The sequence below is a fragment of the Dermacentor variabilis genome, chromosome 4 (genome assembly GCF_050947875.1).
Source record: "Dermacentor variabilis isolate Ectoservices chromosome 4, ASM5094787v1, whole genome shotgun sequence".
NCBI lineage: Eukaryota > Metazoa > Arthropoda > Arachnida > Ixodida > Ixodidae > Dermacentor > Dermacentor variabilis.
In genome coordinates this window covers 1,346,624-1,365,823 of record NC_134571.1, presented here as the reverse complement: position 1 = coordinate 1,365,823, position 19,200 = coordinate 1,346,624, and the positions used below count along the sequence as shown (strand labels likewise).

At 46.4% G+C, this 19,200-nt stretch overlaps 2 protein-coding genes across 4 annotated transcripts in view; one reads left to right on the top strand and one right to left on the bottom strand.

Moving 5' to 3' along the window:
* LOC142578560 (uncharacterized) overlaps positions 1–10,673 on the top strand; it is a 29,113-nt gene extending 18,440 nt beyond the window's left edge. The window contains exon 3 of the mRNA XM_075687939.1: positions 10,518–10,673. Within this exon, the coding sequence (XP_075544054.1) occupies positions 10,518–10,587 (70 nt within the window). The 3' untranslated portion in view covers positions 10,588–10,673. The remainder of the gene's footprint in view (positions 1–10,517) is intronic.
* A 3,470-nt stretch (positions 10,674–14,143) lies between these two features.
* Positions 14,144–16,168, bottom strand: LOC142578562 (lysophosphatidylserine lipase ABHD12-like). Of its 3 annotated transcripts, none has more exons than XM_075687941.1 (2): positions 15,694–16,168; positions 14,144–15,523 (listed from the first exon to the last, which is right to left on the bottom strand). In XM_075687941.1, exons 1-2 carry the CDS (start codon positions 15,773–15,775, stop codon positions 14,445–14,447), a joined length of 1,161 nt encoding a protein of 386 aa, XP_075544056.1. In that variant the 5' UTR covers positions 15,776–16,168; the 3' UTR covers positions 14,144–14,444. The 3 variants fall into 3 exon arrangements, with proteins under 3 accessions (XP_075544056.1, XP_075544057.1, XP_075544058.1); XM_075687942.1 differs by having other exon boundaries at positions 15,817–16,167; XM_075687943.1 differs by lacking the exon at positions 15,694–16,168 and adding an exon at positions 15,584–15,669.
* Positions 16,169–19,200: the final 3,032 nt, after the last annotated feature.

Below are 19,200 nucleotides of genomic sequence, written 5' to 3'. Positions count from 1 at the left end.
ACATGCACTTGAACAGGCCGTGTCGGAGTTGGGCCCGAGCTAAAGCTTCCTCTTAAACAATTTGTCGAGGGACCAAATACATGAACAACAACTGCATTACTATTGCCAAAGATGCTGCAAACGAATTCTTGAACGCTACGCCCTCTCAAAACAATATATATATTTTTTCATAAAAGAATATACTCGTATGTGCCAAATATTGTGCCCAAAATACCTGATATCAATGCTTCTATGTTTTTTGTCTATCTAATAAGTGAACACAATATCACACGAACTTTAGAACTATATCAGTTCGAAACCAGCAAAGCAGTGCATGCCGCTGATATGAAAAATGTAAAGGCCATGAAATGAACAAGTTGAGGACAAATGTGTGAATGAAACTTTGTCATTAAGAACCTTGTTCCCATTCTTGTACATATGCAACGGCCTGTGAAAAATCTCAATGACGCTGCCATTTGTTCGAATGTATTACGCAGAAGCAGCTGTCCCCGGTCGTGTATCGTGAGTAATTGCACCGAAATTATAGTCGCAACAGAGAGCACGTATAAAAAGCAGGAGTTCTGCAAAATATACGAGGGCGAGTCAAATGAAAATGAGCCAATGATAATACATGACAAACGGGGTACTTTATTTAAAAGTATTCTCCATGAGCATTTAGACATTTGTCCCATTGACTAGCGAGTCGCGTGATTTCCACCTCATAAAGCTCCTTGAGTTGCTGCTTCAAAAAGCCTGCAATTGACTCGTTCACGTCCAACATGAATCTGGTTCCCGTGAGCTGTTTGTTCAGTAGCCCCAAAATATGGAAGTCGCAAGGCGACAGGTCTGAGCTGTGTGGCAGATGTTGCAGCGTTTCCCACTTGAACTTTGTAAGTTTTATATTAAACACATCATCAACGTGGGGACGGGCATTGTCGTGGAACAAGAAGACCACATTCGTTGATTTTCCACGTCGTTTGTCCTTGATTGCGACTCGCAGCCGATCCGGCGTTTCAGAATACGTATCAGAAATAATTGATAGTATCTCAACATGTAGCAAATTCTATCAGTAATGGCCCCTGACGATCGAAAAAAAAAAAAAGCTCAACAACACCTTTCCGGCGGAAATGACAGCCTTTGCTTTCTTTGGGGGTGGTGAATTCGAATGTTTCCACTGTAAGCTTTGCCGTCGTGTTTCAGGCTCGTAGTAGTGGTACCATGGTTCGTCCCCGATGACAATTGCAGACAAGAAGTCATCACCCTCATTATGATACCGGATAAGATTAGCCAAGGCAGCGCCGAACTTCTCCGTCTTCTGGCAGTGGTTCAAAATCTTGGGCATCTATTGCGGACCCAAAGGCCGATAACTGAGATGTTCATGAATCATGGCGTGATCCGAACCGTGACTGATGTCCACATGCTCTGCCAGTTCATTGATGCTTATCCTATCAACCCTTGCACTTTTGTTAGGGGTGATTGCACAATGCCTTTGGCCCGGTCTGGGATCGTCTTTGCAACTTTCATGTCCTTCTTTGAACCGTTTGTTTCAACGCTTCACAGTGGCCAATGAAATGCAATGTTCAATGTACACGCCATACGGCGACTAATTTCTTTTTGGGAAACGCCTTCATCTGTCAAAAGCTTCACGGCAACACGCTGCTCAACTTCTGGAGCGTCCATTACGGCACGCAACCATGTTCAACCCAGTGTATGAGAGCATTAAAGAACATTTATCCTCACCCCTGCGTGTCACTTTTGTAAATGAGAGCTGCCTGTGTGCTACGCGCAAGCCTTGAAGATAATGAACAGAACCATAATTGCGCGGGGTGAGTAAGCTCAGTTTCATTTGACTCGCCCTCGTGCATTAGAAATGCAAAGATACAATGGAATATACAAATGCGAAGATGCAGCTTGATAAAGGGCAAAAAAGTGTCACTAGAAACCAAGTTCACTGCACGTATACACAAAACCTGGCAACAAGATATTCAACTATATAAGTCTTCAATAAATTGACCTATCTAAGAAAAAGTCCGTGTATATAACGCATCAAACAAGGCAAATAAACATGATGCGCAATCACATATTCACAGTCCTAGATCTCGCCCCCATTCCATCCACTCCCCCCGATGTATCACGCGTGACGGAAGGCACCGCGCTTCCTCCCCGCTTTTCTCCCTTGTGCACGCAAGACTGAGCAACCATCATCGACTCACCTGTTCCACCTCTCCCCCCGCCCCCATGCTTTAACTCACACATGCATCATGCGGCGCGCGGTCGCAGTGTTACCGCCCTTGGACTTTATATGAAACATGAGGGCGACAGCGACGGCAGGAATACGCCATGAGTGTCCATATAATCGCTATCGCAATAATATAATAAGAGTATTCGACAACTGAAGCGTCCCGTGGCTAATTACTTTCCGCAAAAGAAGAAGTAACAAAATCAAACTTTCACCATGCCACAATTCACTGCGCTGCAGCAATGTACTTATTTTTTCCGTTTGTGGAGTGGGGCACTCAAATGAAAAAAAAACGCAAGGGAAAGTATATTGGCCACAATCGAATGCCTGCTTTGGGCACCTAATGTGGCTACCGAAGGAATGTCGAAGAAAACGTGAGACGCTTGGTCCACCGAGAGCCATACGCATACTGCTCGGTATCCTACACCGGCGAGACAAGAGTTTCCAGAGAGGTTGCGCTGAAGGAAACGCGGTGCAATCTGTCTAGTCACCACAGTGATGGCGGCGAGCGACCATTGTTTCTTTTTCTCGTCTGCTAGCCAGAAAGCGTCCAAAACTCTTCAGGTGAAAATCCACTCGGCCAGAGCAAACCGAACGCACACCGAAGTGCGCCGCACGGTGGTCGGGGCAACACGTGAAAAGCGCATGCGCTCTGGCTGGCTCTGGCAGTCCACAGGTAGGGTAGCGAGAGCAAGAAAATTGAAGAGGCTCAATGTGTGCTCGAGTATAAAAGTCAAAGTAGAAAAAATAAATAAGAATGTAGTTACTTTGGCTGGCGTTAGTGTCTTGACATCAATGCTTTGGGATAGGTGAAAAAAAAAATGTTGATACTTTTTTATGTGACATGACGGCACAAATGATCCACCACAACGCTTCGTCTCATCGGACCTCACTGCGTGCTTTGTCAACTTGTCTGATAGTGTGTTGATTAGGCTTGTCTCATTGTATGTTCCGACGTAAGACTTTAGAAAACTCAGTGGACCTTTGGCGTCAAATGTTTATAACAACATTAAACCCACAAAGTTCCGCAGTTGAAAATCTAAAGCACAACTTTGGAAATGTCAATGCACCTTTTCCATCAAAAGTTTGTGTGAACTTTACACCCATAAAGTTTCGGAATTTACATCCATGCGCTCCGTAGATTCTGCCGCCTCAGTGAGGTACCGCGGCGAGCCCGTTCGCCATCAAAACGCCCTTGAAACTTGTTGCCCGGATGGGGCTCCTCACATTATGTTTCTCCCAGTGCATGGGCGTTGCCGCGAAATGCAGCCCGAGTTTGCAATGTTCGCTGTGAAATGTCTTTTCGAGCGTGAAAAGGACATTCTAGAAAAAATTCAGAATGATTTCTGGCGCCAGAGGTTGCTTTGGTCGGCCGTGCATGGACAGCACGAAAAAGCCCCATAAGCCTCCCCCCCCCCCACCCCGGCTACGCCCCTGGTGGTGGGCCATGATAAAGGACCACGGAACGCAGCAGGAAGACCACCATGCAAGCAGCGGTGGAAGATGGTATGGCTGCAGTTTCTGCATACCATGTAAGATGGTTTACGCAGACAATTATCCAAAGGTTCTTGTTAGATAGCGGGAATGGACCCAAAAGGTCAATGCCTACTTGCTCGAATGGCGTACTGGGCGGTGTCAATGGCCAAAGTGGACCCGGGGCTGCGTGACGTTGGCATGTTTCACAACTAGCAACATAGCGCTTGGTTGTTTCGTACATCTTGGGCCTGTGAAAGCGCTCCTGCGTGCGGTGTAGCGTTCGTACGAAGCCAAAATGGCCGGATGTCACATCGTCATAGATGGCACGTAGAAAGTCGGAGCGGAGACTCTTGGGTACAACAAGCAGAAAACGCGCTCCATGCCCGGAGTAATTAGCTTTGTAGAGCAACTTATCACGGACAGTAAAGCGACCGCTGCCTTGAGAAGTATGGGCGGTGACAAAAAGCGGATCGTGGGTAAGATCATTCGATTGTTCTTACTGAAAGTCTGCCACGTCAGGGAATGTGAAAGTAACAGCAGCGAGACAGTCGTCAAAATTCTCAGCATCACAGTCGGTAGTCACAAGAGGAATTTGAGAAAGGCAGTCTGCGTCAGCGTGACGACGGCCACTCTTGTACGATACCACAAAGTCGTATTCCTGGAGGCGCAGTGCCCAAGGTGCGAGGCGACCAGAGGGATCATGCAAACTGACCAGCCAGCATAAAGAATGATGGTCGGTGATAATCTTGAATGGTCTACCGTAAAGATAACATCAAAACTTCTGTATGGCAAAAACAGCTGCCAGGCATTCCTGTTCCGTAACCGTATAATTGCGTTCAGATTTGTTCAGGCAACGGCTGGCATATGCGACAACTTGTTCTGTGCCAGTGTGGCGTTGTACAAGCACCGCTCCTATCCCGATTCCACTAGCATCAGTGTGAACTTCAGTCGGGCAAGATGGATCGAAGTGACGCAAGAGGGGTGCTGACGTTAGTATAAACTTCAGTTGAGAGAATGATGCGTCACACTCTGGTGTCCAATTGAAGGACGCATTTTGTTGCAAAATACTTGTCAACGGGTAAACAATGTTTGCAAACCGGGGAACAAAACGACGAAAATACGAACATAGGCCAATGAATGAGCGAAGTTCTCGTGCTGACTGCGGTTGCTTGAAGGAGCTCACCGCTTCAATCTTACGAGGATCGGGTCTCACACCATCCTTGTCGACTAAGTGTCCCAGGACCAGTGTTTGATGTTCGCCAAACCGACATTTTTTAAAGTTTAAAACCAGTCCAGCTTTCTCGATGCAGTCGAGAACAAGGCTGAGGCATTCATTATGTTCTTCATACATGCAGCCAAAGATTACATCATCGAGGTAACACATGCATATCTCCCACTTTAGACCACGTAGTACTGTGTCCATGAATTTTTCGAAGGTGGCAGGAGCATTGCAAAGGCCAAAAGGCATAACATTAAATTCGAATAGGCCATCTGGAGTCACAAAAGCGGTCTTTTCCTTGTTGGCAGGGTCCATAGGTATTTGCCCATACCCCGATTGCAAATCAAGTGTTGAAAAGTAAGAAGCAGCGTGTAAGCAATCAATGACGTCATCGATTCGCGGTAGGAGATAGACATCCTTCTTCGCCACTGCATTAAGATGTCTGTAATCCATGCAGAATCTCCAGGAGCCATCTTTTTTTCGGACCAGGATTAGTGGGGCTGCCCATGGACTAGACGACTCTTGAACGACACCTTTGTTCATCATCTCTTTGACTTGCTCTGCAATAACTTTGCGCTCAGAGGAGCACACTCGGTAGGGCTTCTGGCGGATGGGGTGTGCTGAGCCAGTATCTATTCTGTGACGAGGGCAGGATGACGGTAAATGAAGGGGTGCATCTCCATGCGTGAAGTCGAATGCAGCCTCATGCCTGGCAAGTACCTCTACCAGTGTTTGCTGTTCCGATGTTCAGAGAGCCTTGCTGATCATGCCAAGCATTAGCTCTTGAAATGGCGATTATCACTAGGAGAGCAAGCTGTAGAGTTACATGCGGCTTCATTGAAGAGAGTGATTTTCATACCGCGAGGTAGGACAACCGGCGTGGCGGAACAGTTCAGCGCCCCCAATGTGGCAACTCCTTTCGTCATGCACACGACAGAGCAGGGCACAAGTATATTTTTTTAGCACAGTTTATGTGGAGAGGCCTAACTACAACGTCAACACAATCAGTGTCAACACTAGTTGCAAAAACACGAACGGGCGTCAGGCACCATGATGGTGCAATCACTTCATCAATCACACTATTGGCCACGGATGCTAGTTTCCTGACGGCGGTGAGGAAGAATGGCACTGAGGGTACGGAAAGCGATGAGGACGGTTAGTTGGTGGCAGTTGTAGCACACAGGAGGGTCGCGGTTCACAGCATCTTCCTTGAAACGAATGCTAGGCTGCTGCAGGCGGCGAGAAAGTTCGTTGTCGTGTGGATAACCTGTCTCTGCTGCTTGCTGAAATCCGTTATATCAGTCATAAGTCACGTCGTGGTAGTAGGGTCGGTGCTGTTCTCGTCGCGGCCTGACAGAAGTCGCAGGGCCTCGGGGGTAAAAACGTGGCTGTTGTCGTTGTGGCTGAGCGTCATAAGTAGGACCTCTGTCGTAGAGACGTGGCTGCAATCGGTGTGCGAGTTCATAATCCTCGGTATACCTCCCCGCAGAATGCGGGGAGAAGGATGCCACGTTTGTCTCGAAATCTGGTGGTAGGCGGCAGCTATGAGTGCCTGGATGTGTCACTTGCACGTGCAGGCTGAACTCTTCCCGAACTATTTGTCGGATCGTTGAACGAAGATAGAGGGACTGGTTGCTGTCTATGCTTGCAACTGTCGTCACATTGGCTAACCTGCCAAACTTCAGCGTGATGCGTGTCTTCAGTTGCTCGAAAGTGTGACAGTGCCGAATAATGTCGACAATGGAAGCCAGGTTGTCTTTTGCGATGAGGAAACTGTAAACATCCTCGGCAATTCCTTTTAGGATGTGCCCAACTTCGTCTTTCTCAGACATTCCAGAGTCCACCATCCTACACAGTTTTATTACTGCCTCAATGTCGGTCGTGCAGGTTTCGCCTGGCACTTGCGCATGTTGCAGTAGCGTCTGTTCTGCCCTTTTCTTTTTAGTCGCAGAGTTGCCGAATCGCTCTTTGATTTCCGAAACAAATCTTCCCCATGTTGTGAATGTTTTCTCGTGATTGTTGAACCACACCAACGCAGTATCTGTTAGAAAGAACACAACGTTTGAAAGCTGAGAAGCGCTGTTCCACTTGTTGGCGGCACTCACCCGGTGATAATGGATGAGCCACTCCTCGACGCCTTCATCCGATCTTCCGGTGAAGGGACGTGCATCTCTCAATTGTAGAATGGAACTGGTCGGCACAGCAGTTGGAATGGGCCATTGTTCGTCTGCACCGTGAGACATATTCAACTCCAGTAGATTCAGTGGGAGTCCAGCAAGGTGACGGCCCCGTCGAAGAACTTGTGGTTCATCCTCCATCTTCGGGTGTCGATTACCCCGCACCTTCCACCAAAACTGTTACGAAGAGTTGCGAAGAAATGGTTTTATTTACAGGAGATGGACGATGGATCGTAGCGTGATCATAGCACAGTCTGGCCTCTCAAACTCCTCGTTCTCTTCGTCTTCTTTCTTCTTGTACTTGCCTTTCGTATCCATTACAATATCAATGAGTTTGCAAGCGTGAGTGTTCACAGACTCTTGAAATGTCTTTACAGTGTTTTCAAGGCAGCCCAAGCCAGCCCTATCAGATTTAAGAGAGCTAGTGGGCAAAACGGTAATGGACGGTAAAGCCAGTATGGGTGGAGACTAAGCAGGATGAGCACGATAAAGAAAAGGGGGACAAAGCCAACATAAACAACTTCTGTCTCATAACAGTGATGTCAGTGGTTTACAGGGTGTTGATGCAGATTATAAAGGACAGACTGCAGGGGTTGGTGGAGAGCGACGAGGTGCTAGGGGAACTACAAAATAGGTTCCGGAAACAAAGGAGGTTAGAGGACAACCTGTTCTCATTGACGCAGTGTATCAAAATAGCAGAAAAGGAACATAAGCCTCTATGGCTGGCATTTCTGGATATCAAGGGAGCCTATGACAGTGTAATCTAAGAGGATTCATGGGACATACTGGGCACACTAGATGTGGAAGATGGAGTAACTAATCTTTTAAAAAGATATTTATAAAAGTAACAAGGTGCTTATAACATGGGCAAAAAGGCATCTGAGCGTTGCCATCGGTCGAATCTTCTGATTTCATGCACAAACTGTCTAATGCCTCCATGCCAACCGCCACTGAATAGCACTGTGCAAGGGGCGGTAGATCATTGTTACCGGTCATTAACCAACTTTCACTTTCATTCACAAATATGTGAAGCACGCTTCTTAAACATGACAATCTTTTCTCTGCTATCGATGCTTCTGATGCCAACATAATCTGTCTTACGGAAACCTGGTTATCTGCGAAGATTGATAGCAAAGAATTGTTTGATTGTAAAAAACACTTAACATTTGTTGGTGTGACAAGGGTGCTCGGTGTGGCAGAGGCATACTTATAGCATTCTCTGACGCTGTTTTTTCTTTTCCTATCCATCTTGATCAAGCTTTAGAGCTTGTTTTGGTTGAAATACAAACGCGCTCTAAGAAAGTGATATTGGACGTTTGTTATCCACTGTCCTGTTCACCCACCTTTGCTGACGACCTTCATCACGTCATCCATATGATTACAGTGCAGTATCCAAATAGTTTGTTACTTTTACTAGGTGACCCTAACTTCCCTAATATAGTTTGGTATAAAGTGCATTCCTATTGTCATCCTTTTTCCAGTGAAGGCAGCAGATTTTTTTATTTTTGCAATGATTTCAACTTGTCCCAACTCGTAATGCAGGCCACTCAAATTATATCTACTACTTCTAACATCCCGAGTTTAGTACTCACCACTAGGCCTGATTTTTTCCATCCCATATCGTACCTACTTGGCTAAGCAATCACTTACTGTTTTATTTTTCTTTGACCTGTACCGTGCCTCCACAAAAGTAACCACAAAAAATATATCCACGACTATAAACACGCCGATTATAATGCTATTAACCATGAGCTCTCTGCATTTTTAGATTATTACTTGCCCAACTTTCATGATTGCTTCATGAATACTAAATGGAATTTATTCAAAGAAAAAGTTTCATCGTTCATGAAGAAATATGTTCCACGCATAGTCATCACATCAAACTGGCAATCATCATGGTTCAGTCAATCATTAAAAAGGCTGTATAAGAAAAAACACGTTTTGCTCTGCAAAACTAACCGGTACTCGAAAATGTTGGACTGCTAATCAGGCTGTGGCTACCGAATACAAGAAAGCTCTCAAGCACACTAAGGATTCATTTTTCAATTCTACATTACCATCTCTTTTACTTGCTAGCCTTAGGCAATCTTGGAGCCTAGTCAACAAAAGAGACAATGCAGCTGTCATCCTTAAGGACTCAAGCGATCAACTAATCCAGCTTGATCAATGCACAAATGTTCTTAACTCTATTTGTTTCTGCTTCTTCCAAAAATGTGTGTTCTGTAACCCCTACCTATCTTGGTACTGAATTTTTACCAATTAACCCTATTGTCTGATATTGCTGGTGCATAAAGAATAATAGATAAATTAAAAGTTTCATCATGTGACGTTCATGATATAAATTCCAAGTCTTTAATCGGGACTAAAGTGTACCGTGCTATAATGCTTTCTAATCTGTTCTATTCTAGCAATTAAAGTGGAAAGTTGGGCGAGTTGGTACACATTGATAATGGTAACAGTGCAAACAAGACAACAACGGAGCCATGTTCTGTGTCCTTTCATTCCGTCGTCGTCTTGTTCGCGCTGTTACCATTATGAATATTCCAGCAATCTCTTCAGACAGCCTGCATTCCAAAAGACTGGAAGGTGGGGAGGGTGAGTCCCTTGCACAAGACTGGGGATAGCCAATTGCCACTTAAATATTGATCCATTTCACTTAAAATAATTCCATGTAAAATTATAGAACATGTCATTTACTCTCACCTTGCATAATTCCTACAGTCGTACACCTTTTTTACAGATTATCAGCATGAATTTTGCAAGTCATTTTCCTGTGAAACTCTAGCATTTACACGTGATCTAAATTCCATACTTGACATGGGTTTCATTGTTGACTGCATATTCCTAGACTTTCAAAAGAGTTTGACAAGGATTCAGATCAACTGCTTTTTAAACTAAGTAAACTTAACCTTGATCATAACAGTCTTCAGTGGCTGTACTCTTTTCTCACCGATCGTTCATAATTTGTCCCAACTAATAACACTTCCTCCTTCACTTCTGCAGTTGGATCAGGTGTGCCACAAGGCTCTGTGCTGGGACCTTTGCTTTTTCTCATTTATATCAACGATTTACCTGATAGGTTATGTTCATCAATTGACCTTTTTGCAGACGACTACGTCGTATACCACGAAATTAACAGTAACTCTGATGTAGGTCATCTTCTTTGTGATGTCAACCATGCTCTTGACTGGGCTAACTCGTGGAACTAAACACTAACAAATGCAAGCACATGCATGTTTCTCGTCGTAATACTACATTGCCATCATATCATCTTAAAAGGCCCCTCACAAGGTCTGGCCATTCTGAGCTGACAAGCGCTGAGCCTACACTGTGCGATAATGATCGTGTCTGCAAAGTATTAAATCACTGCATGCCGCGGAAAGATCTGAAATTTCAAACCGATTGCTGTTTTCCCTTCTCCTCGCAGCCGCCACGCTCCAAGCTGGAGGATTACGTACTCGTGTACCTGCGCCTATGTACTGGTATCCGCAGTGTGACGTTGCTCGTGGTGACACGTGACTTCGAGAATTATTCAAGACATCTGTTATCTGTGTGATCTGTTGCTTGAATTGACGAATTGAAGTTTAGAGGAATAATAAAACACGCAAACGGAATGCCTGCATGTTTTTTGTTTTACTTCACACCGAAGCAAGAGGGACGTACTTCCGCTTCGTCTGCTTGTTCCCACAGTCGTGCAGTAACGTGCACAGGTACCAAAATTATGCCATTTTATACCGTGTTCCAGCGCGTGATCATGCTCTGTGATCCGCTTGTTCTGCCTCAGTATTCGTGTAGCAGTGAATTACACCGCTAGTCACGTGTCCTTGTGCACAGCACGCAAAATCGTGCGCTGTGCAAACGAGACAACAGCTCGCGTGCGACACTGTCAGCGCAAGTGTGTAGCGCCGAAAAAAAAGCGAGAAAAAAAACGAAGGCGGTGCCTAGCTGTGACGTAAGCGTCATACGATCCTCGAGGTCCGCTATGGGAGAATGCAGGGAAGGAATTTCGCTGGTGTGAAAGGTGTGAGTGGAGGGAGTGTCTTGCTTGGCAGTGAAATATTTCTATCTCGGCTATTAATGAGCCAATTTGAAAATTTTGCGACAGAACGCTCCATAGAGGACACACAACAACGTCCAGCGTATAACCAAAATTTGCTATGGGGCCTAGTGAGGGGCCCTTTGATACTAGTAACATGGTGTCCTGTTACAAATATCCAAGCGTATCCGTTTCTTCTACTTTTTCTTGAAAGATGCATGTAGACCATATAACCAACAACGCTAATCGCATGCTGGACTACATCCGCCACAATTTTTATCTTTCTTCTAGTCCTGTAAAATTACTTCATTACAAATTGTTAGTTTATGTCTGTTCTGTCTTTGCCTGTTCCACAAGATATATCATGACAACCCCATTCTTAAGAATAAATTGATTACCTTCTCTTGTTACGTTTCAGCAGACACCGATGATTGTCATAAGGTTAGTATTCCTTCATGCCGCACCAACCATTTTTACAATTCACTCATCCCCAGGAAGTCAGCAAATTGTAATCAGCTTCCCTGATCTGTCGTCGAAATATCTGATAATTCTAAGTTGAAAGCTGCTGCAACTAACCTGTTGTTGTCAAAACACAATAAATTGTAGCGGTGTCATCCTTTTCTTTTTGGTTAGGCGATTCTTTCCTTTTTTGCTCACACCAATCTTTTTAAAACGGATGTTCCTTGTTTTGTAGGCATATATTACTGTTTTAAGCATCAGTTCTCTTGTTTAGATTTTTTGTTGAAAAGATCTCTCTGCTCAGCTCAGCCCAGCTGGTATTTTACTATCTATCCTTGTACTGTGCACTATTTATTGTTAATTTCCTTTATTGTATTCATGCAACCCTTTCCTTTTTTTTAATAGAAATGTACTGCTGTTTTTTGTTCTCCACTTTATCAAATGTACCCACCCCCTCTGTAATGCCCGGAGGGCAATGAACTAATTTAGAGATACAGCGAGAAGCTTAGGCAAGGGTGTCCTCCATCGCCTTTGTAGTTCATGTTGTATCTACAAGAATTAGAGACCAAATTAGACAGGAGCAGACTTGGCTTCAACCTTTCTTTCTTCAAGCAAGGAGAATAAATTGAACAGTCATTACCAGGACTGGTGTGTGGGGATGACATTGTGCTTATTAGGAAGATTTGCAGGGATTGACAGTCATTTGCGATAAAGAGGGAGAAAGACTAGGTTTGAAGTTTAGCAACGAAAAATTGGCAGTCATGATTTTTAATCATAATCAGGATGGCAAGCACAGAACACAGGAGCTTACACTGGAGGTAGTGGATAAGTACAAATATCTTGGATAATCAATGGGGCTGAGTACCTAACGGAACGCTAAAAATATGCAACAGCTAAAGGTAGCAGAAATGCAGCGGTGATGAAAACACTAAATGAAATAGGGCACTGTGGAATTACAATAGGTAAAAAGTGGGGAGAGGGATTTGGAAATGGGCGATGCTTCCTAGTCCGACTTTCGGCAACGTGGTCCTGTACATGAGATCACAGGTTTGAGCAAGATTGGAAATTAAGCAACATGGGGTAGGTAGGCTTGCTTTCAGAGCACATGGAAGTATACAAAATCGAGTGGCATAGGGTGACATAGGATGGACATAATTCGAGGGCATGAAAGCTAGCAGCAAGATAGAAATTGAGGAGCGAATGAGAGAAACGGTGGAGAAGTGGCAGGCAAGGAAAGGTTTCGGTTACTTGTACATGAGGAATGTTGGCACAAAATGGAGGAAACAAACCAGAAAATTGTCAAGCAAATATTTGGACAGCAGCAGGGTGCGTAAACCAAGAAACATCGGTTAAGAAAAAGTTTAAACAGACAGGGGTCTGTGGAAAATAGGGATGCAGACGAAATCAGCACTGGGAACATACGAAACTTTCAAGCAGGCAATTGCCAAAGAAAACATCTACGATAATTCGAGAGGAAGCTCTTTGTTGTTTGAAGCCAGGACGGGAATTAAGCAGACTAAGGCATACCGAGTCCTCCCCATGCAGTGCGCATGGGGAGGAGGAAACGGCAGAACACTTCGTACTTTTCTGTAAAGGGCTTCACCCTACAGTTCAAAGCAAGGGGGCTTATTTTTTTAAAGCATTTAGGTTTAGGGACAGTGGAGGCAAAATAGACTTTAAGTGGGTAGAAATAATTGAACGGAGGTTATCTGATTGGTGGCTAAAGTCAAGGCAAGAGTGAAATTTCGCCTCCACCAAGTACAAAATATATCACTAGTCACGGCTAGGTGGCGTGTGCTGCCGCCCGATTTAAAGGATCCAGCCTTATCCATCCATCCAAATAGGGTGCCTGAATGGCGATGAGGGAGAGAGCATTCAGGCACCCTGGCTTGAAACTGCAGCGTTGGTTCTCCGTTGGTGCGCTTGAGAACAACAGCGCCACGTGTCGAGATTTCGCTGCTTCGACCACCAGTCACTTGTGGTCATCTTTTTCTGCTGGGAGTGTACATTTGTCGTACGAGAGTGCGAATAATTTTGCTACTGGCTTCACATAACAAAGCAAAAGTCGCTCCACGTCTGCTGTGCTAAGCAATAGAAATGGCAACAGTTTCGATGGCAGCATATTGCTGGTAGATTGGTCCCTCTGTGCCAGTGTTGATTCAACTGCCGCGCTAGGCGCCGACAGTTCTTGCTCCAACGCACTGCCTGGGCAGTGTCATATCTGATGCCTGTTCCTGTATAGTGCACCACACGAGTGGCTGTGCACTTGCACCAACAGCTTAGTCAAATGGCTGCTTTGGGGCTCCAACGCAGGCTTCTGGGTAGTTGAAATTTCATACTGACTTCGCACTCGCTTTCACTGCTGCTCCATGAGCACTGCTGTGGAACCCCTGTTGACTGCTGTAAAAGCACGTCTCTGGGAGCAATATGCTATGTGCTGTTTTTGAGGTTCAATTATGGATGAGTTTGTGTTGCTAGCAACCTTTTGCATTAGTGACAATCACTATGTTTAAGAACTCAACAAGAACAATCTCAACAAGAACAATAGCAGAAGAAAATAGAGGAAGAGGAGACTTTAATGTTCACAAGTGACAAGAACAAGTCAAAAACAATGTAAATTTGCAAGATGGCAGTAGTTTAAAGCAAATTTTATACATTATTTAAATACAACTGCATCTTTCCATAGCAAGCAAATGTCACATCAGCAAAATCTTTGGTGGTATTGTAATTCTAAAATGCTAAAATGCTAAAAGCAACCTAGGAAAAGTACCAACCGTGTAGAAGCAGCTACTAAGAGCATGTGACGAACAGATGACTGTGGGCTAAAGTTCTCAACTGAGACACAGCTACGGTAGGAAATCAGTTTGTAACGCTTTCGATGAAAGCAGAGATCACAGATGGAAACCTGGGGTCTTTGTAAATTCGTCGATGCCCTGCACCCTTGTCAACCTCATAGAACACTGGAGCAGGCAGATGAGCTGGCTTTTCTACTTGTATGCGAGAAAGCAGCTTCTGACCGAGGTCGTAAGGTACGAGAGGATCATCCCTGGAGTGCATGATCAACACAGGGGCACTCAGCTTGCCAGCCTTCTCCTCTGACTCAAAGTTTGTGTCCTCGTGGTGCAGTGGTTGTGCAAGCCTGTTGAACAGAGGGAAGTATCGAAATGGCAACCCCAGGGGCCACCGCAGCGCAGCTTCCACGAGACTGTTGAATGGTGCTTCCAGGACAATTCCTGCAGGATTGTCATTCGTGTCGGTGAAAACCTCTGCAAGCTGCATCACAACACCTGTGCCCAAGGAGTGGCCCCAGACAATAATCCTGGACCTTGGCACTCTCTCTTTAACCCATCTGTAGACAGATAATGAATCTTCAATTACACCACTGCGGCTGGGCATAATATTTGTAGAGTCTCCAAAGCCCCGATAATCAAAGGTGACCACATGGGCATCAATTGCACTTTCTGAAAGTCTTTTATAAAGCTGAACCCTGTAGTCAGCAGCACGTGTTTCCGCATGACCATGATAGTATATGATGACTGGCCTATTGTCTTCAAATTCTGACTCTTCTTTGATGCCAGCAACACAGCGACCCCACTGAGTCTTTGGTACAATGTGCCAAGCTCCAAGCACGACACCATTTGCTGATTCCAGAAAGAATGGCCTTGTGTAAGGCAGCTCGTAGTTGTACGTATCCGTCAAGTTCATCATGGGTGGCCAATTTAAATAATGTCCGAAGATGAGGAACCTTCTGAACCATCCGGAGAAGTAAAAGGCAGCGGGGAATGCGCCGTACACAAGCAGAACGATGCAACTCAGCACACGCACCCACGACTTGCGGCGCTTATACCTTGGCAGGAGTCTGTACACTTGGTCACTGCCCCTTAGTACAGCAGATGCCGGGTGCAGAATCCGCCGCCTCAGCATGCTCTCTTCACGACCTGGGAAAAGGAATTCTGAAACATTCAATGTTTTCTGGCAAGCGTTTAGTAAGCTTTTACATATAGAATGAAGTCTTCACTGGTATGGCAGCCGCAGAACAACTATGCAAAGCAACCGCGGACAACGCAGCAATAAATTTCTTCGTTACTACGCAAAAGGGCGCACCTACCGCTCATTTTGGCAGAAGAAACGGAGCACGACACAACTTGGCGCAAGAAAGCGTATCGCGACAGCAATATCACTGTTAGCATTTGAGTACCTCCTGGCACCAGTCCAGCTGTGTGTTGCTTACCCGCGTAATCGGCGGCCTTTAAGCAGCTCACATCAGCAAAAGCTGAATCGCAGACACAGTCGTCCTCCCCATTTAATAAGGAGAGGTAAAGGACGAAAAGCTCCGTAGCTCGAGCACGTCTGTGTGTTTTCTAAAGGCGCTATCATAACATGACCAGAGAATAGGCCTTTCATCTCTCGCTCACTACCACAGTACACGAACAGGTAACGCCACTGGGTGTAGTGTACTAAAATAATTCTAGTACAGTATACCCATCTATACCACTGGGTAACGCTGAATTTTTTGGTAACACTGAACTTAGTGTCACACATTACTTCCCCCCTTTTCTTTGGCTTCAGGATTGGATTGGCGCGGCTCGCTACGTGCTTGCGCGCGCTTTTCGGAGCGCAGATTGATGCGTGCCTGGTTTCTGCACTAGGTATTTACACCATCACTTTTCGGAGCGCAGATTGGTGTGCGTCTGGTTTTTGCACTAGGCTTTTATACGATCGCTTGTCGCTGCTTTCCTTTTCTCTGGTTTGATTCGGCGCGGCTAGGTGCAGGCGCGCATATTTGGTGTGCGCCTGCTTTCTTGCGCTGGTCTTTGAACACATCGCTCGCTGCTCGCTCTTATATATAAGAAAACGTTGCGCCGCCGGCGTACCGTGTACGTAAGCGCGCACCAATGCCGGGAAACATTCATACAAAAGCAAAGGGTCAGAACACTGCGCTTTGTTTTTCATTACTTTGTCATGTACCTTCACACTGGGTAGCGCCGAGCGATCGCTTCTAACAAACGCAGAAATGAGTCTTTGCAGCGCGTGTGGCCATTAATTGACTACCCAGCACAGCCATGTGAGGTGCGACTCCAGGCGGAGAGGAGGTGGCGCTTCACTTTCTGCATGCCAATAACTTTCCGTTGTTTGCGTGTGAACGCCCGTGATCGGGTCCACAAATTTCATGCTGTCTGGTTTAGTTTCCCATTGCAGATTGAGGCTCACTCCGTTAGCATCCACTAAGTTCGGGATGCAGTTGTATGCGGCCCATTCATCACTGCAGTGTGGGTGGTGGTCCCCGGTTCAACGTTGGCTGCAATAATGGGGCCTAGCGTCGCCGCGTCTCGTCTGTCGACCTTGAATAGTCGGAACTGCCCGGTGATCACGCAGGTCATGCCGAATACCCATGGTCCAAGGTCTGCAATGCCGCCGTGATTTTGCCGGCTCGGCGGAACCTTGTCGCGCGCCCATCAGGCGGTCTCGATTGTGTTTTCGCTTGCCGCGAAGGAGGCATTCATCAATTTGCACAATCCTTCGGGGCCACCGAGTGGGTGTCGCGCCAGCAGCTCGTCCCGCACGACCTCACGAGCTATCACGGGCGTTCACACGCAAAAACTAGCAAGTTAATAAACTGAAGCGCCAACTCCTCTCCGCCGGCTGCAGGGTAACTGCACCGCTGCTGGAGTCGCACCTCACGTACATGGCTGTGGTGGGAGTCAAATAATGGCCACACGCGCTGCGAAGACTCATTTCTGCGTTTGTTAGAAGCGATCGCTCGGTGCTACCCAGTGGTAATTAAGGTACATGACAAAGTAATGGAAAGCAAGGCGCAGTTTTCTGGCGCGCTTACATACACGGTACGCCCGCGGCGCAGCACTTCCTTATATATCGCTCGCGAGCAGCGAGCGATGTGTTCGAAGACCAGCGCAAAAAAAAAAAAAAAAAAAAAAAAAAAAAAGCAGGCGCGCACCAAGTATGCGCGCCAGCACCAAGCCGCAACGAATCAAGCCAGAGAAAAGGAAAGCAGCGACAAGCGATCGTATAAAAGCGCAGTGCACAAACCAGACGCACACCAATCTGCGCTCGAAAAAGCGACCGTATAAAAGCCTAGTGCAGAAACCAGGCGCACATCAATCTGCGCTCAGAAAAGCGCGCGTAAGCACGTAGCGAGCCGCGCCAATCCAATCCAGAGGAAGGGGGGAAGTAATGTGTGACACTAAGTTCAGCGTTACGTCCCACGGCACACGGAGAGTCCGTTTTCGTTAAACTATAGGCTGCAGCGAGCTCGCAGCGTGGTCGGCGTGGTCTATGAGAAGCGACGAGCCTTTTCGCACTCGCAACAGGGCATAAAAATGTGCGAATCGACGCAAAACTCGGCCTAGAAACGTGCTTCGCCACAGCCAGGGCTCAATACGACCCAAGCTGGCACGACCCAGATGTCGTTTCCCGCACCGCCACCAGGCGCCGCTACTATACCTCACACTCCAGCGCAAGACGCCCATAAGCTGGTACTTCATTCTATGACGCTAACTTCGACGCTCGTCGCAATGGACCCTGACACCGACAGATTGGCTCGCGATGGTGGGCTCAACTTCAGCGATTTGAGCACCGACGAGCGCGACCTGCTTCTGAGGGCTCGCACTGCCGGCGTCGTTGCGTACTACGACGGCGGCCTCGACACCGGCTCTCCGGAGCGGGAAAGCAACGAGGGCTTCCCACAACATCACATGGACGTGGCATTCTCGCTGCTTGTTCCAAATGAAAGTTTCGCGAGCAGAACCCTCACAGCACGACGCGATAACGAAACTACTGAAACTCCAAAGCGTGCGCGGCGCAGAGTCGAGCGAAAACGAAACCTTTCGAACACCCATATTACTGAAGGGTAACGTCAAAATGTTATTTTTTCCTAGAATCGAATAGACGTAGACAAGTAGCATTTTTTCCGGCTTATAATCGAATGAAATGATATTTTTAATACGAGTAGTTGAGTATTAGTAACACAAATTATGAGGAGACCTTTCGTCATCGGGCTAGTACCGGAATGTCGCTGGGGGGTCTCAAATCGTGTCATGCATTTACCTCAATTTCTCGGTTACTAAAGCTCTGTTCGCGATTATATTGACGCCTTAGACGTTCTAGAACATTGCTCTACCACTTTAACTTGAGTTTCTGGTAACCTTTAGTGTCCCTTTAACCTAGGTAGGATATTAGGCAGCATAGTAGCAAGAGCTTGGTGGCGCAAGCCACCGCCCCGTTCCAAAGGGGACGCTCATAACATCCATCCATCCATCCTAGGACCGCGCGCGCGTCGGTCGAAGTCTTTGCGGCTTTGCGTTCGGTACGTTGCGCACGTTTTTCTGATTGTGGCCTTGAAATTTCACGTGTGTTTCGCGTAGCACCAACGAAGACGTCTTATATCTCTTCGAAAGCACCATGTGAAGTACGCAATGGCAAAGAGAAAGACGGACTCTCACTGTTTTGCTCCGGGATGCCGAAGCGGCTATCCGGGTGCTCCCAAAGCATCTTTGTTTGCTGCTCCGAGGGACGAGGAGCATCGAAAAAAGTGGGAGCGGAGTTTGCGAAGACAGGACAAGCCTCTCACAGAAACCGCTGCGGTATGTGAGCACCA